The 26,433-nt window shown below is 42.5% G+C and overlaps 1 protein-coding gene across 4 annotated transcripts in view; it reads left to right on the forward strand.

Moving 5' to 3' along the window:
* LOC140469243 (regulator of G-protein signaling 3-like) overlaps nucleotides 1–26,433 on the forward strand; it is a 271,500-nt gene that overhangs the window by 79,620 nt on the left and 165,447 nt on the right. For 3 of the 4 annotated variants that reach the window (XM_072565577.1, XM_072565579.1, XM_072565578.1), the window contains 2 exons: nucleotides 10,889–10,956; nucleotides 24,964–25,045. In XM_072565577.1, the coding sequence (XP_072421678.1) occupies nucleotides 10,889–10,956; nucleotides 24,964–25,045 (150 nt within the window). Of the gene's footprint in view, nucleotides 1–10,888; nucleotides 10,957–17,279; nucleotides 17,459–24,963; nucleotides 25,046–26,433 lie in introns of those variants that run through there. The other variant, XM_072565580.1, reaches the window with a different exon arrangement.

A 26,433-nucleotide genomic window follows, 5' to 3' on the forward strand; every position in this document is an offset into this window, starting at 1 on the left:
ATGAATAGGAAAGGTTTGGAGGGATATGGGCCGGGTGCTGGCAGGTGGTACTAGGTTGGGTTGGGATATCCGGTCAGCATGGACGGGTTGGACCGAAGGGTCTGTTTCCATGCTGCACATCTGACTCTGAGCTATATTAAGCTTTGTTTTCCATTCGCTGTTCTTAGCAAATCCTGTTTCTATTGCAATACTAGTTATTTTAATTTTTTTATGCTGTTGTGTGTGTTGCACCTTTCTTTATTGTTACTGGAGATTGTGGTATCAGTCACATAGGTTATAGACAGCAGGAAGGATGAATGTGAAATTAGGCCAGAATAAAGAAGCAAACAATAGTGTATATTGTGTGGCAGTGTTGAGGGTGTAGGGGTATGCCAGAATCTTTAAGGAGATTTGGCATTACTGGGTGGAATTGGGTTTGGAATGTGGCAGGGAGGTAAACCTGATTTTGGCTCTGGAGCCCTTGGGCTTGGAAAAACTAAAGGAAAAGTTCAGACAGTAAGTTGCCAGCACGCACCATAGCAGCAGAGTTCAGTACCTCCAAATTTACTTGCAGCAGCTCAACAAAATTTGTCCCATGGCACTTTCCAACCACCTGGAACAACAAGGAAAACAGTGTGGGAACTTCACTGCATGCAAGTTCACCTCCACCTCCAAGTTAGAAACTACTCTGACTGGGAAGTATGTTGTTCTGTCTTTGTGAGAAAGCACTTGTCGAAACAATACCTTTTTTGAAGTGCCTGTAAAATGGGTTCTTCCAGTGTCTGCCTCGTGATGGAGGGCACATGAATACTACAGACCAGGAAGAACTTTGTGTATATAATTGCATTTAATCCAAACATCCTTGTTTTTCACTAAATATAGCAAGGCACTAATGACTTTGTAACTGAGTTACTCAAGGTACTTTAATTATTGGATAGCTGCTCTCTGGCTTTGGCAGTTCATTATCCTTGTCAGTCTCTGTATACAGGTAAAAACAAGGGCTGCAGATGCTGGAAAAGCACAGCAGTTCAAGCAGCATCCAAGGAGCAGGAAAATTGACATTTCGGGCAAAAGCCCTTCATCAGGAATAGAGGCAGAATGCCTGCAGGGTGGATAGATAAATGAAAGGAGGGTGGGGGTGAGGAGAAAGTTAGCTTTAGAGTAAAATAGGTGAATGGGGGTGGGGATGGACGTGATAGGTCAGTGAGGAGGGTGGAGTGGATAGGTGGAAAAGAAGATAGGCAGGTAGGACAAGTCATGGGGACAGTGCTGAGCTGGAAGTTTGGAGCAGGGGGAAGGGGAAATGAGGAAGCTGTTGAAGTCCACATTGATGACCTGGGGTTGAAGTGTTCGGAGGCAGAAGATGAGTTCTTCCTCCAGGCATCGGGTGGTGAGGGAGCAGCGGTGAAGGAGGCCCAGGACCTTCATGTCCTCGGCTGAGTGGGTGGGGGAGTTGAAATGTTGGGCCACAGGGTGGTGTGGTTGATTAGTGCGGGGGTTCCAGAGATTCTCCCTAAAGCGCTCTGGGGAGACTGGACGCCTTCTATCAATGTAGAAGAGACCACATCGGGAGCAACTGATAGAATAAATGATATTGGTGGATGTGCAGGTAAAACTTTAATGGATGTGGAAGGCTCCTTTGGGGCCTTGGATGGAGATTAGGGAGGAGGTGTGTGCGCAGGTTTTGCAATTAGTGCGATGGCAGGGGAAGGTGCCAGGATGGGAGGGTGGGTTGGGGGGCATGGACCTGACCAGGTAGTCGCGGAAGGCGGAAAGGGGTGAGGAGGGAAATATATCCCTGGTGGTGGGGTCTATTTGGAGGTAGCGGAAATGTCGTCGGGTGATTGTGCGACCGTTGGTAGGGTAGAAGGTGAGCACCAGGAGGGTTCTGTCCTTGTTATGGTTAGAGGGGTGGGGTCTGAGGGCGGAGGTGCGGGATGTGGACGAGATGCGTTGGAGGGCATCTTTAACCACGTGGGAAGGGAAATTGCAGTCTCTGAAGAAGGAGGCCATCTGGTGTGTTCTGTGGTGGAACTGGTCCTCCTAGGAGCAGATGCGGCGGAGGCGGAGGAATTGGGAATACGGGATAGCATTTTTGCAGGAGGTAGGGTGGGAAGAGGTGTAATGCAGGTAGTTTTGGGAATCGGTGGATTTGTAAAAAAATGTCTGTGTCGAGTCGGTCGTCATTAATGGAGATGTAGGGAGGTCCAGGAAGGGGAGGGAGGTGTCGGAGATGGTCCAGGTGAATTTAAGGTCAGGGTGGAATGTGTTGGTGAAGTTGATGAATTGCTCAACCTCTTCACGGGAGCACAAGGTGGTGCCAATGCAGTCATCAATGTAGAGGAGGAAGAGGTAGGGAGTGCTGCCGGTGTAACTACGTAGCCAGCAAAGAGACAAGCTTGGCTGGGGCCCATACAGGTTCTCATGGCTGCCCCTTTGGTCTGGAGGAAGTGGGAGGATTCGAAGGAGAAATTGTTAAGAGTGAGGACCGGTTCAGCCAAACGAATGTGTGTCGGTGGAAGGGTACTGTGGGGGACATCGGGAGAAGAAGAAACGGAGGGTTTGGAGGCCCTGGTCTTGGTGGATGGAGGTGTAGAGGAGTTGGATATCCATGGTGAAGATGAGGCGTTGGTGGCTGGGGAAACGGACAACTTGGAGGAGGTGGAGGGCATGGGTGGTGTATCTTCCGTAGTGGACACCCGCACCAATCAACCACACCACCCTGTGGCCCAACATTTCAACTCCCCCACCCACTCAGCCAAGGACATGGATGTCCTGGGCCTCCTTCACTGCCACTCCCTCACCACCCGATGCCTGGAGGAAGAACGCCTCATCTTCCGCCTCGGAACATTTCAACCCCAGGGCATCAATGTGGACTTCACCAGTTTCCTCAATTCCCCTTCCCCCACCTCACCCCAGCTCCAAACTTCCAGTTCAGCACTGTCCCCGTGACTTGTCCTACCTGCCGATCTTCCTATCGATCTATCCACTCCACCTCCTCTCTGACCTAAAACCTTTATTGCCACCCCCATTCACCCAGTGTACTCTTTGGTACCTTCCCCCACCCTCCTCTCTGACCTATCATCCCCATCCCACCCCCACTCACCTATTGTCCCCTATGCTACTTTCTCCCCACACCCACCATTCTCTCATTTATCTCTCCACCCTGCAGGCAGTCTGCCTCTATTCCTGATGGAGGGCTTTTGCCTGAAACGTTGATTTTCCTGCTCCTTGGATTCTGCCTGAACTGCTGTGCTTTTCCAGCACCACTGTAACCCAGCTCTGCATATGCATTGTTCACATGGGGCAGAATTTTATAGGGGTCTGAGCAATGTGGGCCATAGCAAGACTTGCGACAGAAACAGATGAGAAGACCTATCTCATTTACCAAGCGTCAAGGTAAATTTCTGGGCAGCAGTGAGTTGCCAATTAAAGTCAGAGATGTACAGCATGGAAACAGACTGTGCAGTTCAACTCTTCCATGACAACCATATATCCTAACCTAATGTAGTCCCATTTGCCAGCATTTGGCCCATATCCCACTCAACCCTTCCTATTCATATACCCATCCAGATGCCTTTTAAATGTTGTAATTGTACCAGCCTCCACCACCTCTTCTGGCAGCTCATTCCATACATGCACCACCCTCTGTGAAAAAGTTGCCTTTTAGGTCTCTATTAAATTTTTCCCCTCTCACCCTAAACCTATGCCCTCTAGTTCTTGGGGATTTAAGGGGGTTATAGCATGATGAATGCCTTCTTAATGCTACAACTTGCTACATTGATATTCACCTAACCTTAACAAACTCCCTGAACAAGCTCAATGTTGAGAAATTTTGTTACAGATACGTGACAACTCCCAGTTAGTTACTGGCTGTGAGGTGACTCCATGCTGCTCAGCATTCAAGGCATTATCCACAGGCACCAGGACACCTGTCGCTCATCAACAGACACGGCATCTGACTTTCTAACCCTCTCAACTGTCATAGCACCTTTCCAATTCACTTGCAGACTGCTTCAGAAGCATGGACCTGCTTTGCAAGGTGCATTGAAAGGTTGCAACAGGGACACTTGCACGTTTGGACAGATATGTAGCCCATAGATTTGACCTAGCTGCATTTCATGGCTGCTCATTTACTCTCTCTCTTATTATTGAACTACATGCTCTCAGTATCCATACCTTACCTTCTCTTGTACTCCCTTACCACGCTACTTGTTAGTGAGTTGACATGTCAACCAGAGCCCAAAGCAATAAGTCCTGCTGTATTAACATGTTGTTTTGTGCACACTTAAAGAGGGGCTGGTTGTCATGCTTTTCAGTGAGGATCTATTTGAGGTATGACCTCTTGCTGTGCAGCACATAGATATAAATCTAACCACTCCAGCATGTGACAGCTACCTGTGCAACACAGGGGAGGCAATGACCTAGTGGTATTATCACTGGACTGTATTCTGGGGACCCAGGTTTGGAACCTGCCACAGCAAAATGTGAATTCAATAAATGTCTGAATTTCTAGTCTAATGATATCCATGAATCCATTTTCAATTATCGGGAAAAACCCATCTGGTTCACTAATGTTCTTTAGGTAAGGAAACTACCTGGTCTGGCCTACATGTGACTCCAGACCCACAGCAATGTGGGGTTGATTCAACAGCCCTTGGGGCAGTTAGAGATGGGCAATAAATGCTGGCCTAGCCAGCAACATCCTCATCCCCTGAATAAAATAAACTCTAAATGTTAATTTAGCCAAATGACCAAGTTAGAAACTGGTTGCCATCAGGAAGGAATGATTGTGGTCAGTCAGGGGATCTTAGTACAGTCAGTTTTCACTCCTTTCAAGGATTTGGCAATGGTTAATCATTTGTTTCGGCTACTTAGGATCAGAGTAATTGTTTGACTTTAATCTGAGGAGTGGACAGTAGTCCAAGGAATCATGTATCATCAGTGGATGATCTATAAATACGGTGGTCAGGTGTCTAGTCAGTCATGCCTAGGGCCAGTTTGTCAAAGGTGGTCAGAGTTCTAGGGCAAGTACAGTGCTGGGGTTCAGTCCATCACTAGCTCAGGAGGGTGTAATAGAGTTTGTGGTAGGAGAGAAGGGATCAGTGTTAAAAGAGTTCAGGAACTCAGCACTGGGGGAGGAAAACAGGCACTTGTAAAGTTGGGATGAGGATGGCGATAGCAAGAGATAGGGGGAATAGCATCACAGGGCAATGTAGGCTATTTGGGGAAGGGAGTAATTGTTGGCAGTAACCACCAAATGGTGCCCAAAAAGGGGGCAAGGTGGAAGTAATTAAAGTGTAATGTCAGAATTCAGGGACAGGGAAGAGAGGTGGAGTTCAGTGTGATGGGGTCTCCACATGTAGAGATGGATGGCAATGGGCTATCAGTAGAATGGGATAACAGAAGCATGGGGGCTCTGGAGTACCTGACAGCCAAGGAGAGTGCAGTGCTGAATGCGTCAAATGAAAGCTGCATTTCGTACCATCACTTCTGCACATTTGAAATCGTGAGTGGAGTCAGGATCACTTTTGGCAGTAAAGCACTGGATCAATTTCTGCTTGTCAATATGACATTTGAAAGGATAAATACATGAAGCAGCCATTTGCATATGGGCACTACATGCCAGACAGAAGTTAATTGACTTGATTATAATGTTTTATTTCCCTTTCTGTACACTGACAAGCTACAGGACATTAGGGAAATGGTAGCACTCACTTAAGTGTTTAAACAGGATGTAGCTATGGACATGTAAGGTTTGTGGAGTGGTTTTGTACCACTAGCTGTTGGAGAGAGTGCGGTTGTAAATACCATGGAATGTCAGCCACGTCGCCTATATGCTGTGAGCAACGTGGCTTTGCAGCTGCTGTGCCATTATGTGACCAGCGAGAAACAGTTGTCAAGGTATGACCTAAGGATGACTGTTTTTGACAAAGTTGAAGGTTTTTACCCTGAGTGGCTCTTCTGTGTTCAATTCTGACAATGGCTTAGTAGTATTAGAGTCATAGAGATACACAGCATAGAAATAGACCCTTTGGTCCAACCTGTCCACGCCGACCAGATATCCCAACCCAATCTAGTCCCACCTGCCAGCACCCGGCCCATATCCCTCTCAACCCTTCCTATTCATATACCCATCCAAATGTCTCTTAAATGTTGCAATTGTACCAGCCTCCATCAATTCCTCTGGCAGCTCATTCCATACATGTACCACCCTCTGCGTGAAAATGTTGCCCCTTAGGTCTCTTTTATATCTTTCCCCTCTCACCCTAAGACTATCCCCTCTAGTTCTGGACTCCCTGACCTCAGGGAAAAGACTTTGTCTATTTTTCCTACCCATGCCCCTCATAATTTTGTAAACCTCTATAAGGTCACCCCCTCAGCCACCGATGCTCCAGGGAAAACAGCCCCAGCCTGTTCAGCCTCTCCCTGTAGCTCAAATCCTCCAACCCTGGCAACATCCTTGTAAATCTTTTCTGAACCTTTTCAAGCTTCACAACATCTTTCCGATAGGAAGGAGATCAAAATTGCACGCAGTATTCCAACAGTAGCCTCGCCATTGTCCTGTACAGCCACAACATGACCTCCCAACACCTGTACTCAATACTCTGACCAATAAAGGAAAGCATACCAAACGCCGTCTTCACTATCCTATCTACCTGTGACTCCACTTTCAAGGAGCTATGAACCTGCACTCCAAGGTCTTTGTTCAGCAACACTCCCTCGGACCTTACCATTACGTGTATAGGTCCTGCTAAGATTTGCTTTCCCAAAATGCAGCACCTCGCATTTATCTGAATTAAACTCCATCTGCCACTTCTCAGCCCATTGGTCCATCTGATCCAGATCCTGTTGTAATGTGAGGTAACCCTCTTCGCTGTCCATTGCACCTCCAATTTTGGTGTCATCTGCAAACATACTAACTGTACCTCTTATGCTCTCATCCAAAGCATTTATGTAACTGACAAAAAGTAGAGGGCCCAGCCCCAATCCTTGTGGCACTCCACTGGTCACAGGCCTCCAGTCTGGAAACCACCCTCTACCACCACCCTCTGTATTCTACCTTGAGCCAGTTCTGTATCCAAATGGCTAGTTCTCCCTGTATTCCATGAGATCTAACCTTGCTAATCAGTCTCCCATGGGGCACCTTGTTGAACGCCTTACTGAAGTCCATATAGATCACATCTACTGCTCTGCCCTCAATCTTCTTTGTTACTTCTTCAAAAAGCTCAATCAAGTTTGAGACATGATTTCCCACGCACAACGCCATGCTGACTATCCCTAATCAGTCCTTGCCTTTCCAAATACATGTACATCCTGTCCCTCAGGATTCCCTCCAACAATTTGCCCACCACCAAGGTCAGGCTCACTGGCCTATAGTTCCCTGGCTTGTCTTTACCACCCTTCTTAAACAGTGGCACCACGTTTGCCAACCTTCAGTCTTCCAGCACCTCACCTGTGACTATCGATGATACAAATATCTCAGTAAGAAGCCCAGCAATCACTTCCTAGCTTCCCACAGAGTTCTCGGGTACACCTGATCAGGTCCTGGAAATTTAACCACCTTTACCCGTTTCAAGACATCCAGCACTTCCTACTCTGTTATCTGGACATTCTGCAAGGTGTCACCATCTGTTTCCCTACAGTCTATATCTTCCATATCCTTTTCCACAGTAAATACTGATGCAAAATATTCATTTAGTATCTCCCCCATTTTCTCTGGCTCCACACAAAGGCCGCCTTGCTGATCTTTGAGGGGCCCTATTCTCTCCCTAGTTACCCTTTTGTCCTCAATATATTTGTAAAAACCCTTTGGATTCTCCTTAATTCTATTTGCCAAAGCTATCTCATGTCCCCGTTTTGCCCTCCTGATTTCCCTCTTAAGTTTACTCCTACTTTCTTTATACTCTTCTAAGGATTTACTTGATCTATCCTGTGTATACCTGACATATGCTTCCTTCTTTTTCTTAACCAAACCCTGAATTTCTTTAGTCATCCAGCATTCCCTATACCTACCAGCCTTCCCTTTCACCCTGACAGGAATATATTTTCTCTGGACTCTTGTTATCTCATTTCTAAAGGCTTCCCATTTTCCAGCCATCCCTTTACCTGCGAACATCTGCCTCCAATCAGCTTTGGAAAGTTCTTGCCTATTACCATCAAAATTGGCCTTTCTCCAATTTAGAACTTCAACTTTTAGATCTGGTCTATCCTTTTCCATCATTATTTTAAAACGAATAGAATTATGGTCGCTGGTCCCAAAGTGCTCTCCCACTGACACCTCAGTCACCTGCTCTGCCTTATTTCCTAAGCGTAGGTCAAGTTTTGCACCACCTTTAGTAGGTACATCCACATACTGAATCAGAAAATTGTCTTGTACACACTTAAGAAACACCTCTCCATCTAAACGTTTAACACTATAGCAATCCCAGTTGTTGTTTGGAAAGTTAAAATCCCCTACCATAACTACCCTATTATTCTTGCAAATAGCTGAGATCTCCTTCCAAGTTTGTTTCTCAATTTCCCTCTGACTATAGGGAATATACAATATACAATCCCAATAAGGTGATCATCCCTTTCTTATTTCTCAGTTCCACCCAAATAACTTTCCTGGATGTATTTCCGGGAATATCCTCCCTCAGCACAGCTGTAATGCTATCCCTTATCCAAAAATGCCACTCCCCCTCCTCTCTTTGCCTCCCTTTCTATCCTTCCTGTATCATTTGTATCCTGGAACATTTTAAGCTGCCAGTCCTGCCCATCCCTGAGCCATGTTTCCGTAATTGCTATGATATCCCAGTCCCATGTTCCTAACCATGCCCTGAGTTCATCTGCCTTCCCTGTTAGGCCCCTTGCATTGAAATAATAATGCAGTTTAATTTATTAGTCCTACCTTGTCCTGCCTGCCCTGACTGTTTGACTCACTTCTGTTCTCAGCTGTACCCGTCTCAGATCGACCTCTTTCCTCACTCTCTCCCTGGGTCCCACCTCCCCACCTTACTAGTTTAAATCCTCCCAAGCAGTTCTGGCAAATTTCCCTGCCAGTGTATTCGTCCCCTTCCAATTTAGTATTCTCAAAACAAAATTAGGTTTTCTGCGCTTTTTTGTTGCACAGAACTGTTATTGCTTCTGGCTTCAGTAGCTTGTGCCTGTGGAAGTGTACCTTGCGTACAGCCTGAAATTAAATCTTTGTACTGGACTGCTCCATGAATTCAGTAGTTATTTTTCTCCACTCAGGAATTGTCTTAAATACATATGTGCTGAATTAACTCTTTTTTAAAATTATTTATTTTGCAATTTTCACTGCTGCATCAGCCTTTCAGTTTGATTGGGATAGTGTGGTGTTGAATTTCCCACTTGCTTATGCAGCAACTTGTGAACTGAAGCCACGGTTGCTCATCACAATGTCGGAAATGCCGAACTGAATGTAATATACCTTTCGGCATTCGACAATTAGTCTTTCAAAACCAGATGGGTTCTTCAGGAATAACTCTAACTTTAATGCATAATTTAAAACTTGTACCTGATGTAAGTAGCTGTGCCTTTTTCAAGGCCTTTTAAAGTCAGGGTAATAGTCATGAAACTGGGAGTTCTTAGAACGCTGGGACAGCAATAGTATACTGTACAAATCGAATCCTACGTGCCCAGCAACTCTGTTGTACCCATTTACAAGACAATGGAGCTGGTGGCGCTGGTGTTACATGGCATTAGATTGAAGAGGGAACGAGGGATAGGTGAGTGATGGCAGGACAAGTGGTGCAGTGTAGTAGTAGTAGAGGGGAAAGGACTGGTAGGAAGAGTGGGTTCTGGTGTTCAGATGCCTTGAACAGCTGTTGAGAACTTTGGAACAAGGGACCTTTTTTAGGAACTATGTGCTCCTTGCATGTAAGTCTCCGATCTGCTGGGATTAACAGCAGTGGAGGAATGTGGCTTTGAAGTGGAACTGTTAGGCAGTGCTTTATTGTGATAGGTGGGGACCTGTAGCCTCCCACCTCTCTGCAATTCACATACTTAAATGTCCTCTACCACCAAAGGAGGGGGACACAACCACAAATTGAGGATGATAGATTTAAGACAGATGTCAGAGGCAGGTTCTTTACGCAAAGAGTGGTAAGGGCGTGGAATGCCCTACCTGTTAGTGTCGTCAACTCAGCCACATTAGGGAGATTTAAACAATCCTTAGATAAGCACATGGATGATTTTGGGATAGTGTACGGGGACGAGCTGAGAATAGTTCACAGGTCGGTGCAATATTGCAGGCTGAATGGCCTGTTCTGCGCTGTATTGTTCTATGTTCTAAACTCCCAATCAGGGGAAGGCACAAGATTCTCCTCATTGTCTCTAATTACTGAAAAACATTAAATCTTGTCTTTATTTTTAAAATCAACTGACCTGTTTTCTAGGGGTTGTGAAATTGCAGTCATGTATCTGTGAATTTCTGATGATTTCTGCAGCCTTTTTGATTGTCAGCATCAACTGAGAAAATTACAAACTATACGAGGGAAATGCAGAAGCACATTTTGAGTTGGATGATCAGCCTTGATCATCAGAAAAGGTGGAGCAGGCTCAAAAGGCTGAGTAGTCTACTCCTGTTCCCTATGTTTCTATGACACTTCTCTGATTTGAAACAACTGATCACTTTTAAATGTTAATTTATTCGTGTTCAACCTTTTCAACACATTATTATGAGGGGTAAAGACAAAAGACAAAATGTTGAGAAAATCTACAATACTGAAAGTCTGGTGAATTTTTTTTTAAATGACATATTTACACTTTGTTGTTGATTTGAAAGATTTCACAAAAGTGGATAGGGATTTGAGCACAAGAACACATTGGATTACGGAAAGGACTTTTACTTTCACTACAGGACAAAATTAACGAATGATCAAAAACCTTTTGTTTATTTCAGGAGTTGCCATAAAAAGTAATGCAGTAGCAAATGAAAACCGAGACATTGAGAATATACTGCCATTGAAGGTATGCTTATATCTATTAGTGAAACTTTGAAATGCTTCCTGAAATTTCAGCTTCAATAGTTATGAATAAAATTGAAAATTTAATGTTTTGTACAGCCATTTTGATGTTTCCTAACACTTAAATGTTTGCTTTCTATTCTTAGAACTCTACTGATCGTCTTTGAATTTTTGAGATCTTTTGCTTTCATAATTATGTTATATTATTTTGAAACTTTTAATTTAAATCTCAGTACTCTTTTAATGGTATTGTCTCTCTGACATATGAAATGAGAGAGAGATTCAGAGCAGATATAGCAGCACAAAACTAGGCATCGAGCATGAGACATATCTGCCATTGGATAGGATGCTCACTTTTAGATTATTGTTTTTATTTTTCCAAACCTTGCCACTGCTCATTGCTGATTCCTTCAGTGCAGCCAAAGCTAGCAGAATGGAGTCTTACAAAGCCTGGAAAATCTCTGTCGATAGTGAGGTCAAGAGCAAACTTAAGGGAGCCATCAATCATTCTACCAGGAGGGTGCACTCTGCTGCTGACATTTCATGGAACTATGCAGAGCTTGGCAAGCCCAGAGGTGGAGTTGAAGGGAAGAGTATCAGGGATTGATAGGCTTCCAGAGAGTTTGGGGAGGAAGCAATAGCTTCTATGGGATTCGGCAAACCTAGCAGGTTGTGCAAATGTGGACTGATGGAAGGTAGTGGTAGGCAAGGAGGGGGAATGATCTGCAGAATTCAACTTCTTGCAATTTGGCGAGCTCGAGGTGGGAAGAGGCAGCAGTAGAGCCTGAGTCTTTGTGGAGTAAAAATGCTATAATTGTATAATTTCCATGTCACCAGCATTTTCAGATGTTTCTTCTACCTGAACCATTCATGTGGCACCATAGGCCTTCAGTAACAAACAGTATTACACCAGAAATATTTCCCTCATCGTCCAGTGATTCCCTCGCTATATATTTTACTATCGAGCTGGGGGGACCAACTTATTTCATTGCTAAGTGTAGAACAGCCTGTCAGGAGCAGCAGCAAGCATACCTGAAAATGAGTTATCAACCTAATGAAGGTACAATACAGGAGTTGACAGCATGCTAAACATCAAAAGCAGCCTGCTATTGACAGACCTAAGCAGTCAACAGCAAGTATATCAGACCACAGCTCTGCATTTCCCTCTCAAGATGTCAAAGTACATTGCAGTTCCTTCATGATTGCTGGTTCAAAATCTTGGAATTGCCTACATAAGAACACCTTTTGAGCTAGCTATGCTATTTGTACCTGTTGGCGAATGTGTGCACCACTAGCTTCTTGAAGGCAATTTGTAATGACAAATAATGCTGTAAGTGTCCTTATTTGAAGAGCAAATGAAAAAAAAATCAACCTTTTCACATTAACGTTGGCTTAGTATTCTTATCACTTGTGCCTTGGAAGAATATCTCACTTTAATGAAAATTTTAATATCTAAATTTCATCTTTTCAGTTTTCTGTAAGAAGACTACATGTTACAATTCCTTTGGAGACAAATAACTTTTTTAAAACCACATGGTGACTCAGTAGTTCAGTGGTTATCACTGTTGCCTCACGGCACCAAGGACCATCAATTCCATCCTCTGGCATCTGTGTGTGTGGAGTTTGCATGTTCACCATGTAAAATTGACCATGCTAAATTGTCCTGTAGTGTCCAGGGATGTGTTTATTACGTGGATCAAACATTGGAAAATGCTGGGTTACAGAGCAAGGGTGGGGGTGGGTGTGGTGGTCTGGGTGGGATACTTTTCGTAGGGTCATTGTGGATTTGATGGTCTACTTCCACACTGTAAGAGTTTTATGATTCTATGATTTGAGTACTCCGTGTCTGCCTTAAAGGAACCATACAATAAGATTTCAAGTTTTAAAACTTTTACTGGGAGAAACTAAAACCAACATCAGCTAAATAACATTTAGTAGACAAAAAATTTACTAAACAACTGAAAAATAGACTTTTATCATGATTATATTGTTATATGTACTTTGTAATGAAAGCTAAGCTGATTTTTTTAAAAAAATGGACACTATATCCAATGACAGCCTTTTGAATTCATTGTGAGAAAAAGGCAAACTAGTGTGTTATCTCCACATTAATCACAAATTCAATAAATCTTTGGACTTGCAACAAATCCTCTAAAATTGTGAACATTCAAAGCTTCTGAGAAAACAATTGATTGGAAGGATAACTACATGGAATTCTAGATGTACTGACATTGATTTATGAAGTAATGTATGACAATTAACAGATGTCATTTAAAGTTTTGATCTGTAAAAGAAAAGCATTTAAACAGAACTGTAGAAATTGAGGAAATGAATCAAAATGTATTGACACCAAATTGAAGGTATGGCACATTGTTACAATAATTTTGAAAGACTGAGTCAAAAATAACTTGGCAAGTAGGAGAATTAAGCAGCTAATGTAGTTGTACGAAATTATGCAAATCATAAATGGTATATAGCAGCATTGGGCCTTAATATACAGATGTGTGGGTCATTGCAAATTTCATCACCAAGACAAATACATCATTCAGGTGCAAGCATTTAAATCCACTTTCACAAACATTGTTTGTGAAGTTCAGTTACCCTGCACTTTGATGCAGTGAGAATACAAACTTCATGCTGTCTCCTTATCTAGACAATTTCAGCATGCTATCCAGCATGAAATGTATTGCTGAATGGGTGCATGCTGAACATTGGATCCAATAAAGTACACAACCACTAAATTCTTGAATCCTGGCCTTAAAGATCTGGCAGCAGTGTTGCAAGAAGTTTAATAACATCGCACAAGAGGTTGATTGCTAAATGCATCTATAAATTACATCTCCTGCCATTGTTCCAATAATGTGTCATGCTCAGTTGATCAAATCACCATAACTGTCTATCAACGTATTTAGGAATCTGCCATTAAGACTAGCATTCAGGTACTACACCTGACCAATAAGCACTACCAATACTTCCCACTTACCAGACACACTAACTATTACCTTGGACATTCAGCTACTTAGCAATGACAGTTCCCCTCGAAGCCGCTTGCCATCCTTACTTGGAAATATATCACTGTTCCTTCAGGTGAGACTGGTGAAAAATCCTGGAATTCTCTCCTTAACAGTATGTGGGACTACCTATAGCACGTGTACTGCAGCAGAAGACAATACACCACCACCTTCTCAAGGGAAATTGGGGACGGGGAAAAAACGCTCGCCCAGCCATTGACATCCATGTCACATGAGTGAATTTTTAAAAATCCCATTTCCCCCAAATCCTGCAGTTGACAAGATCTACAGCCTGTATGTTTTGTGACCATGTGTCTTTTCCTCCTGCCTTACCTCTTACCTCAACCGATCCTTTCTGTATTTCAGCATTGAGATACTGAGCTGCTGCTTGCCTAGCTACTCCTGTCTCATCTTACTGAACAGCTAGCTAGTCAGTCAAGTCTGCAGCCACTCATCTCAAAGTGGTACAGTTTGAAGCTGAGCCATAAAGTGCAAGTAATGTTTGAGCTTTTCCTGCAAGCCTATCTGCTGTCTCTCTCAATGAAAGTTAGCAGCCCTCCATTGTATTTCTACATGAAGCATTGCAAGCTGAAGTGGCTATTGAGTCTCCAAGGGAATTCACAAAGGTGAATAGTTTTGAATGTATTATTGAAATTATTGTTGAATGAAGTTATAATGGAATTCTTTTAATTTGTGAGTTTTATTTCTGAAGTTTGACTAAGAAGACGTTGCGAATGCGCATAGCTGGTACATTCACTTTGACAGGAATGAATGATGGAGAACTGTGATGTTTGAATGATATTTTAGGGAATCCAGAGTCTCATTATCACTCATAGAAATTTCTTTAGAGAGATTCCTCCTCCACCACCCCCCAAATCTTCCCCTTGCACACTGACATCTCTACTGCCTGTGTTTCATTTTGGAATTGTGTTTCAGCCCAAGAGGGACTGCAACTAAAATCCCTATTGTTGAAACAGACTTTTTCCTGACAGGCATGAAAATTTTTATAAACTTGCAAAGATCTGGGACTAGTTCCTTTTGAAAATTCAATTTTTTCCAAAAATCCTTCAATGAATGATCAACACTGCATTTTCACGAGGTCTGCAAATAGAAAAGTGTGTTAAAACCTGTTCACTTCATTCCACTTTCAATCACCTCATTTGAGTCATCTCAGTTGAATGGCTGTCACTTTAAACAATATTTCTTCAGGGATTCAGTGGTTGGTGTGCTCCTAAAATAGCTGAATCTGTGCATTAAACCAGGCCTGAACACAACCTACTTGGTTCAAAATGACTGGAATTGTGCATTAAATCAATATTAAATGCTATAGAACATCACAAACTGTTCTGCTTCCATCTGGTATACGCACAGAATATACCTTTGCTTTTGCAGTGTCAGTAAGGCCAAATGTGAGCCATGCCAAAGTGACTGGAAACATTTTGACTGCCATTATTTAATTTGATTTTATTCTGTAATTCTGGCAACAGTAAAGGTAAAATTGCCATAGATGTACTAGACCTTAGGACACTCCCATTGGGGAGAGATGACTGGTGGTGGTTTAACCTGAGGACCATCATGCCTTAGGCATGAGAAGATGTAGAGAAGGAGAGTCCTTTTGTGCGAACCTCAACCTGTAAGAGAATTGGACCCATGCTGTTGGCATCACTCTGCATCACAAATCAGCCATCCAGCCAACTGAGCAGATCAACCCTCACAAGTAGTATCTCTGCAGATGCCCATTTTTGTGGCCTTGGTTTGTCCATGAAGGCATAGATGATTGAAGTGCAAACATTATGCATGTCATCTGAATTAAATGCCTGTCAGAACATTATGCACAATTTTGACAGCCCATGATACAGAATAGTCCAGCTCATTTTACTGGTATTATTTAATGGGATGTGAAGTAAAAGATATTAGGTGAGTTTTGTGTAGTTGGAATGTTTTTCCACCCAGGATTGAGAAGGTCGAAGGGTAATCTGATCAAGGTTTTCAAGATCATGACATTTCTGTAATAGTGTTTAATTGTTTCTATTGGTAGCTGAGGTTTCTAACAAGAGCACAACTTTCAAGACAGTCATAAAAATAATTGAAAGTTTAGAAACAATTTTTATCTGAAGCATTGTGAGAATATCAAGTACTCAGTTGCAAACTGTTGAAGCATTTCTTAAACTCTTTAATGAATGCATTAAATAATTACTTGGGGGGGGGGGGGGTGGACAGAATTCACTAGGATAAGATTAGACTAATAGTGTTGAAGACATAATGTGCTAACTGGTCTCTTTCTGTATTTTTAAACATAAATATACAGACTAAAACAATTTTAAAATGTTTCTGTTTTCTTTGTGATGTCTATACTTTATTCTGGAGGAAGGAAAATTTTACATGACATAAATGGTGAAGTCTTTTTGTTTGTATGAACGGTCCCTATTGCATTTTATTAATGGCTGTTCTATGAAAAAAAATATTTTGCTTGTGATTAATGTGCAAGACAAAGATGGGAAATAATAAAGTAAACATTAGTGTTGAAATAGGAAGTTTGACTCAACAGTGTTTACAGTCTGTCCATGTCAGAACTAAGTTCTCTTGTGCAACACCATTTATACTTAAGATTTTTTATAATGTTACTTGGAGAATTTCCACTTTAAAAAGTTACCAGAGGTATTCATCATTTTAGTTATTGTTTAACTTGCAGTTGCTGGTAACTAGTGATACAATATTCATCAATGCTTCTAGAATTTTTTTTGCTTGATCCTTAGTTATGTAAATAAAATAACATTGTACCATGGGGAAATAAAGGATTTTTAAGTATATTAGAATATTAAATGTTTCACTGACAATCAGAGGAAAAGGGTTTCCTCCAGTTATACTCAAGTGTCTTTCTACCCAAAGTTTTGACAAAGTCCACTAGGTATTAGTGACATTGTAACGAGTACAACATCGGTTTCTGTGTAATCCTCAGTTATTTTTTTCCTATTTACCAATGTCTGCATTGTCCTATGATAAATATTTCTCATCAGTATGTAAGCATGTTTCAAGAAGTAGACTGCAAAGATTAGGAAGAGCCAAGGGAATACTCATACTTCATAGAAACCAACTGGACGTTCTTGCTGAGTGAAATTTTCAGGAAACCTTCTGGCTTATCGTTCAGAGACATGCAGTGGAGCAGAGGTTTGGGAGGTGAAAGGTTGCTTCCTGTGATTCTTCTAAATCTGAGTTCCCATGGGTGGTTATGCCAACTAAAGTACAGCCCACTATGAACCATTTAAGTCAGTGACACACAGCTTTGGGAAATGTTATGTGTCCACCAATTCATTGTATAAATGAAGCAATGAATTTATTTAATGGAATATGTAAGATGTGTTTCAGTGTTTGAAGGAGATGAGTCTCTGAAAGAGACTGTTGTGTAGAAATTAGAACTTATAACACTAACGAAAATTGTACACCCCGTCGAAGAAGAACTATTGAGATTGAACAATGCAAGCAATTGGGCAACAGGTATAGAATATATGAACTCAGTAGCATGTATTGCATTCAGTTTTCAAAGAAACGTTTATTAATTTTGTTCATTTTGCAGTATTCTGAATTCAAGTAACAGTTTGAGTACCTATGGCTTTTACTGTCTTAATTCTCTTGTTATAAATCGGTTTTAAAATTAAGTAATATGTGTAAGTAACTTCAAAGTATAAATCATAAATCATTTTCAACTCTGCTTTAAATATTGTGGCTTTTTTTTTGAAGTTCAGAATTTTTGCTACAATGCTAGAAAGATCAGGAACTTGCTAATCTGGAAGTTATGGTAAAAGTAATCATGTATTTTGGTTAAATTTCAACTTCTGGAAGATCTTAGATGTTAAATACCATTTTGGGTCTGTAAAATGTAAACTAGAGATAATCTAATTTAATATAATCTTTCAAGATCCATATAAGGTACATATAAATCAAGTTACTTCATAAAGTTGCATTTTTTAAAAAATTGATGTACGTCAATTTATTAGCTTTTAAATCCAATCTGGCCATTTAGGTATGATTTATAAGGGTATATTGGGATTAGATATATTACAACAAATGAACAACTGCTGACCGAGGAGAAGGAGGGACCTTTTGAACTTGAGATCCAGATCCCAGCGGAGACAGGACAGCAGCTCCTTTTTATAATAAGAAGGACACTTTCTAAGTGTGAAAGTTTGGAGCAGTTACTGGTTAATCAGTTGTATGTGAGTGCTAAGTTTCATTCTATAGTCATAATCTTGAGCGCATGCAACTATCCACATGCATTGACCACTTGACAATTTTTTAACAGAGTGATACAGCAATGAGTACATCGAAACTGCAGGGAAATTTGAATAGGAACTCTACATGCTGTAGGCCTTGAAAGTAGTGCTTTCACATGAATGTTTAGGCCATAGAGATCTGGGGTTTCAGAATGGTAGAGGCAATCTGTCCTACTTCATTGATCTCATCGGTTCCATTCAGACTACTGAAATGCTGATCAGTGATCATTTAAAATGGGCTCCAGCAGCAGGGGAGCTTGTTGATGAAACAAAAACAGAAATTGCTGGAAAAGCTCAGCAGGTCTGGCAGAATCTGTAGATAAAAATCAGTTAAAGTTTCAGGTCTAGTGACCATTCCTCAGAACTTATAGTAGTCGGAAAAACGTTTTTTTTTAATGTAGAAGATGGAGTGTAAGGAGGGGGTAAGAAGTAAATGATAAGTGAAAGAGAGAGAGAGAGAAGAACAGTTGGACAGACGAAGGAGTGGATCACGGTCAGCCTAGGAGAATGAATGGCTGCTAATGGGACAATTAGTGGCTAACAATTAGTTGTTTGTAAGAGCAGACCATGTGATAACAAGGCAAAAGTGAAGACTGCAGATGCTGGAAACCAGAGTTTAGATCAGAGTGGTGCTGGAAAAGCACAACAGGTCAGACAGCATCCGAGCAGGAAAATCCACAAGTGGATTCCTGATGAAGGGCTTTTGCCCGAAATGTGGATTTTCCTGCTCTTCTGATGCTGCCTGACCTGCTGTACTTTTCCAGCACCACTCTGATCTAAACACCTGTGATAGCAAGGCCTGGTGTGTGGGGTTTGGACATAGGAGAAGGTGCCTCAGGCCCTAAAATTGTTGAAAGCTGTAGAGTTCCCAAATGGAAAATGAGATGCTCATAGACTCATGGGGATATACAGCACGGAAACAGACTATTCGGTCGAACTCGCCCATGCCGACCAGATGTCCCACCTACTAGCACCTGTTGCAATGTTGCATTTGTACCAGCCTCCACCACTTCCTCTGGCAGCTCATCTCATACATGTACCTTTCCCTCTCACCCTAAACCTATACCCTCTAGTTTTGGACTCCCCCACCCCAGGGAAAAGACATTGTCTATTTATTCTATCCACGCTCCTCATGATTTTCTAAACCTGTAAGGTCACCACTCAGCCTCTGACGCTCCAGAGAAAACAGCCCTAGCCTGTTCAGCCTCTCCCTAAAGCTCAAATCCTCCAACCCTGACAACATCCTTGTAAATCATTTCTGAACCCTTTCAAGTTTCACAACATCCTTACAATAGGAAGGAGACCAGAATTGCACGCAATATTCCAACAGTGGCCTCACCAATGTCCTGTACAGCCGCAACATGACCTCCCAATTCCTGTACTCAATACTCTGACCAATAAAAAAAAGCATACCAAACGCTGCCTTCACTATCCTATCTACCTGCGACTCCACTTTCAAGGAGCTATGAACCTGCACTCCAAAGTCTTTGTTCAGCAACACTTCCTAGGACCTTACTATTAAACGTCTACGTCCTGCTAAGATTTGCTTTCCCAAAATGCACTATGTTGTTCCAGTTTGTGCTGAGCTTTGCTGGAGCACTGCAGCAAGCCTGAGACAATAGACGTTGGTCAGGGAATAAGGTATTCTTTTGAAGTGGCAGGTGAGTAGAAGTTCAGGGTCTTTGAGGACAGAATGTAGGGGTTCTGCAAAGTGGTCACCCAGTCTACACTTGTTTCCCTAATGTAGAGGAGACCACGTTGTAAGCAACGAATGCAGTAGACTAAATTGAATGGAAGTAAAGCACTGCTTCACCTGGAACCTGTGTTTGGGCCCTTGGATACTCTGGTGGGTGGAATTACGCAGGCAGTGTAACATCTGTGGTTGTAGGATTGCCTTGGGGCTGTGGGGGGATTGAAGGAAGAATGGATTAGGATGTGCCAGAGGGCATGGTCCTTTTAGAAGACTGACTGGAGGAGAAGGGAATAGGTGTCTGGTGATGGCACCCCGCTAAAGAAGCAGAGATGGTGGCTGTTGATCCTCTGGATATGGATGCTGATGGGGTGGTAGGTGAGGAGAAGGGTTACCCTATTAATTTTGTAGGAGGGAAGGGGTGTGAGGGCTGAAGTTTGGGATGTGGGTTGGACCTAGCTGAGGACCCTGTCAACTAGGGTGCTGCAGAATCCTCTGTTGAGGAAGAAGGTGGATATTTTGGAGGCCTCTTTGTTGAAGTTGACAGGATCAAAACAGTTGTGGTGGACGTGGAGGAATTGGGAGAATGGAAGAGTCTTTACAGGTCGAGGGCGTAAGGAGGTATAGTCAAGGTAACTGTGGGAATTGGTGGATTTGTAGTGGATATTGGTGAGCTTGGCCATTTCCAGAAATGGAAACAAAGATGTTGAGGACGGGAATGGAGGAGTCCAGATGGACCAGGTGAGAGTAAGAGTGGTGTGGAAATTGCAAGTGAAATCAATAAAAATTTTCATTCTGGATGAGTGAGGGAGGCAGCACAGATGATATTGATATGCTGGAGAAGGAGTTGTGGGTGGGGGCTGATATAGGAATGGAACAAGGAATATTCCACACACCCCATGAAGAGACAGGAATAGCTGGTGCCTATTCGGGTGCTCAGGGTCATCCATCTGACCTGAAGAAAGTGAGAGGAGTTAAAGAGAAGTTGTTCAAGGTGAGGGCAAGCTTGGCCAGGAGGTGTAGGGTGGTGGTCGATGGGGATGGTTCAGGTATTTATTTCCAGGAAGAAGTGAAGAGCCCGGAGACCATCCTGTGGGGGTGGGAATGGTTATGGAAAGGAATTGCAGATCCATGGTAAAGAGGAGGTGGCTGGAGCCTGTGAACCAGAAAGTCTGAAACTGATGTAAAGCATCAGATGAATCATGGATGTAAGTGGGAAGGGACTGGACAAAGAGAAAAAAATCGATTTTGAGACCGGAAGAGATGAGTTTTGTGGAGTAGGCAGAAATAATGGGTCTGCCTGTGCAGTCCTGTTTGTGGATTTTGGGAAGGAGATAGAAGTGTGCTGTGTGGGGTTGGGAGACTGAGAGGTTGGAGGCAGTGGTGAGGGGGTAGGGGAGATTCCTAGACTAAACTGTTGATCATGCTGTTTTAAGAGGTGACTATCCATAAATAAGAAAGTATTTCAGGTTGTTCTTACATTGAAGTAACGCTATATGAGTCAAAGCCTCTCTGATGGCTTTCAACTCTTGGTGGACAGGATGTCTTTTGTTGGACACTGAAACCGTTGGAAGACTTGATGATGATTACCATACCTGAAGGACAGATAATTAGATTGCTTACAGTGTGGAAACAGGCCCTTCAGCCCAACAAGTCAACACTGACCCTCCGAAGAGCAACCCACCCGGACCCATTCCCCTACATTTACCTCTTCACCTAACACTATGAGCAATTTAGCATGGCCAGTTCACCTAATCTGCACATTTTTGGACTGTGGAGGAAACCCACGCAAACACTGGGAGAATGTGCAAACTCCGCACAGACAGTTGCCTGAGGTGGGAATTGAACCCGGGTCTCTGGCACTGTGAGGCAGCAGTCCTAACCACTGTGCCTCCGTGCTTCCTCGTCAGGCTTTCTCCATGGGCCTGCTGGAAGTTTGAGTAATTGGTGGATGAAATTGCCTGGCTGATTTACCTGTGATGGCTCATTAGATTTTGGGCAAATACCTGTGTGTTATTTTGGGGTGATGGTCTCTGAAAGCATTAGATGTCTCTAGGACATGATTATACTTGGTAAAATACCTAACCTCCAGTAAATAATGATGTGGCCAGGTTGACTGGGAGATACATAATAGAAAAGGGTCAACTATGTTCTTGGGATGCCTTTGGTTCTGAGTAGGATTTTGGTTTGTTCTAAACTTGCTGAAGGATAATTCTCTATCAATCAGAGTTAATTTGATTTTCGATGTATTAGCTACAAAAGTTTAAACCACTTAACTGAAAGTCTCCTAACAGTGAGTTTGACTTATGGGATAGTAAAGCTGGAAAGAGAGAAAGCAATTTTTACTTGTAAGTCTCCAGAGTTAACAATACTAGAACGAGGAGAAATCTGACCCAAGCTGGCTATGCTTAAGACATTTTCGCATAAACCAAATCATCTGCCGACATTTCCGCCACCTCCAAACAGACCCCACCACCAGGAATATATTTCCCTCCCTACCCCTTTCCACCTTCTGCAAAGACCGTTCCCTCTGTGACTACCTGGTCAGGTCCACGCCCCCCTACAACCCTCCCTCCCATCCTGGCACTTTCCCCTGCCACCGCAGGAACTGTAAAACCTGCGCCCAACCTCCTCCCTCACCTCTATCCAAGGCCCCAAAGGAGCCTTCCACATCCATCAAAGTTTTACTTGCACATCCACTAATATCATTTATTGTATCCGTTGCTCCCGATGTGGTCTCCTCTACATTGGGGAGACTGGGCGCCTCCTAGCAGAGCGCTTTAGGGAACATCTTTGGGACACCCGCACCAATCAACCACAACGCCCCGTGGCCCAACATTTCAACTCCCCCTCCCACTCTGCCGTGGACATGGAGGTCCTGGGCCTCCTTCACCACCGCTCCCTCACCACCAGACGCCTGGTGGAAGAACGCCTCATCTTCCGCCTCGGAACACTTCAACCCCAGGGCATCAATGTGGACTTCAACAGTTTCCGCATTTCCCCTTTCCCTCACCCTATTTCCAAACCTCCAACTCAGCACTGTCCCATGACTTGTCCGGACTTGTCCTACCTGCCTATCTCCTTTTCCACCTATCCACTCCACCCTCTCCTCCCTGACCTATCACCTTCATCCCCTCCCCCACTCACCCATTGTACTCTATGCTACTTTCTCCCCACCCCCACTCTCCTGTAGCTTATCTCTCCACGCTTCAGGCTCACTGCCTTTATTCCTGATGAAGGGCTTTTGCCTGAAATGTCGATTTCGAAGCTCCTTGAATGCTGCCTGAACTGCTGTGCTCCTCCAGCACCACTAATGCAGAATCTGGTTTCCAGCATCTGCAGTCATTGTTTTTACCATGCTTAAGACATTAACAACATCTTTGTTACAACTGGAGTTTACCATGGGATGATAGAGGAGGTTTGAAGGGATACCCTTCACTGGAAGTGAATCATGAGCCCAAAAGATCTCAGTCCATTTGTGAATTTTTAAAATGGGTCTCTGACTAAATGTTGTAATTGCAGATGAGTATCTGATTTGAGATTTTTTGTGGGGGGGGGTAAGTCAAATGGGTGCAGAGGAAATGTTAAGAGGCTTAGCTTAAAGAATAAGTAGCAATTTTCATCGCACTTCTAATTTCTTTAGTGTAAATGATCATTTAAGATTGAGTTCGGGTTAGGGCTCATTTTATAATAAAATTCTTTTGATTTAAACTGTAAACCTTGATTTTTCTTAGCATCTACAACAGAGGTTTATTAAAAGAGAGAATGATAATTTTATCGGTTTCTACTCAGATCAAAAAACAGCAAAATACAATCGTGCTGATCATGAGACAAATGGATGAATGTCATGAGTCTGCCTAGGGATTATGGTGTAGGAATATTAATGGTCAGGTGCAGAGGAGTGCAGGCCGAATTTTCACAACATCCCTTTACTAACAAAATGCACAGTTATGGGAGAATTCCCTGTAGGAAATTGGTATTTTGACAGTTGTAGTGTTGGTGGGGAGGTAAGATGCAGTAGAAAAATGCGGAAAAAAAGTTTGCAAAATGGCTTAAATTATGCAGAAAACTTCTTCATAGGGCTTTTGGAATTAACTTCTTAACAGTTTAGTCCATGCCAACTAAATGATGGTAGAAGACTGTGTTCAATGAGCAAGTGTCAGTAAATATGGAAATCACATGATGTAATCAAGACTCCATTAAGATATTTAAGGCAAATTACTAATCATAGCAACATCCCTTTGCTTGACCTACTCTTCCTCCTCCAGAATCTCAATTGTCACAATGCAGAAGGAGACCATTTGACTCACCAGATTGCGACAGTACTCTGAGCATTTTGATTAAATGCCAAACTCCTGTCTTTTCTTCATAGCCCTAAAAGTTAGATGATTATTCAAATAGAAACCATGCCCCCTCGAGTCCCACAACTGAACCTGCCTACACTAACTTCCAGACAGCGCGTTCTAAACCTGAACTACAGCCTGTGTGAAAAAATTTTCTTGTCTCTCACTTGCTGCTTTTGCGCAGCATTTGAAAACCATGTTGTCTGATTCTCTTTTGATTGAGTAGGAACAGGTTCTCCTTTATATGCTCTGCCCAGAACCCCTCATGATTTTGAAAGCTTGTACCAAATCTACCCATATCCCTTTTCTACAAGGAAAGCAGTCTCATTTTCTAAAATCTGTCCTCACAACTGAGGCATCACACCCCTGGAACCATTCTCAAATCTGTTCTGTACTCTTTCTCATGCATTCATACAGGTGCATGGAGATGGGAGGTTTCCATGATAGCAGTTCATTTTCCTTTCCTTTCCATTCCTCAACAAAGAGTGTGCATTATTTCTTTTTCAAGTAGTATCACCCATTTCATGCCTAAAAATCAGACTAATCCATTCTCGTCTCAATTAATGCTGCAATTTTTGGAAAAATTGCTGCATTGTACAGTTTCTTAAACTTTTAAAGTGAGTTAAAGTACAATGTGAACATGTGATTCTTTTAAAATTCTTCAACAGTATGTAACTTTTTTGCTGTCTGTTTCAGGTTACAATATCACGTGGCAAAGATGGCTTTGGCTTCACAATTTGCTGTGATGCTCCCGTTCGTGTGCAAGCTGTAGACCCAGGCAAGATATTTAAAGTTTGGTTGTGGTTTAGGCAAAATGAAATTCCTCTAAATTTTGTCATCTGGTTGTGTTGAGTTATACACTATGACATGTCTATTTTTGAAGAGAGTCCAAGTCCACACTTTAAATGAGCTTTATTTCAATTAACCACACTCCAGAAAACAGTTGCCATTGATTACAAGCTCTCCATATTGATAACACCAAAATTAACCTTTAATTAACATCCATTACCTGGTGCCACATTCCATTAGTCTCTGCCATCCTTTCCGTTCACTTTAAATACAACAGATTCTTTTTTTCTTTTTTAAAATGAATCAATTTACAATAAACAAAATGACAACAGATTATACTCATACTCATTGTTTTCTTGTATGTGTACAGTGGCATAGTGGGCACAGTGGCACAGTGGTTAGCACTGCTGCCTTACAGCACCAGAGACCTGGGTTCAATTCCCGCCTCAGGCGACTGACTGTGTGGAGTTTGCACATTCTTCCCGTGTCTGCGTGGGTTTCCTCCGGGTGCTCCGGTTTCCTCCCACAGTCCAAAAATGTGCAGGTCAGGTGAATTGGCCATGCTAAATTGCCCATAGTGTTAGGTAAGGGGTAAATGTAGGGGTATGGGTGGGTTGCGCTTCGGCGGGTCGGTGTGGACTTGTTGGGCCGAAGGGCCTGTTTCCACACTGTAAGTAATCTAATCTAATCTAATCTAATCTAATCTAAAGTTCAGAGTCCTTTTTCCAGTGTGTCCACCAGTTTCTTCATGCTTGCTCCTTTCTTTGCAAAACAATCAGCTGACTGCTATTATCCCACCCATTTCAATTTGGAGATTTCTCCATTCTCCAGCAACAGTTTTAAAACTGCAGTATCAATCTTCAGTCACTTTTCATTGAAGTATTTCACTGAATTTATTATCCCGCTATGACTTTGTATTAATGTAGCACACAAATGGATAGTTGCTGAATTCATATTTACTTTTTCTTCCAATGTTTTTACAAAGAAAGATGCTACATCTGCCAACTTTCCATTGTTCAGGTACCTTTTACTACCCTCTGATCCTTCTGATCTTTTTAGCCTCCCCGTGGAAAAGACAATATTTATTTCCCTTTCTGACAAGAATAAAAATACTCATGCTCTTGAGAACTTACCACAAATTTGAATAAGAAACATTACTAAAGATTTCATGTTCCTAACATCTCCCAATGATGGACATTCCAAAATAAATAGTCATCTTTTTATTCAATGTTTTGTTCCCCTGAACAATATCTTCCACTTTTCGGGTTTTATCGGGGGATCTCAATGCTGATACTTCAGAACTGGCATCTGGTCTTGTTTGGGTGCCCAGATAATTCAGGTATCCAATTAGACTTCACAATTCATCCAGTTCAGCTT

This window comes from Chiloscyllium punctatum, chromosome 49 (assembly GCF_047496795.1).
Source record: "Chiloscyllium punctatum isolate Juve2018m chromosome 49, sChiPun1.3, whole genome shotgun sequence".
Classification (NCBI taxonomy): domain Eukaryota; kingdom Metazoa; phylum Chordata; class Chondrichthyes; order Orectolobiformes; family Hemiscylliidae; genus Chiloscyllium; species Chiloscyllium punctatum.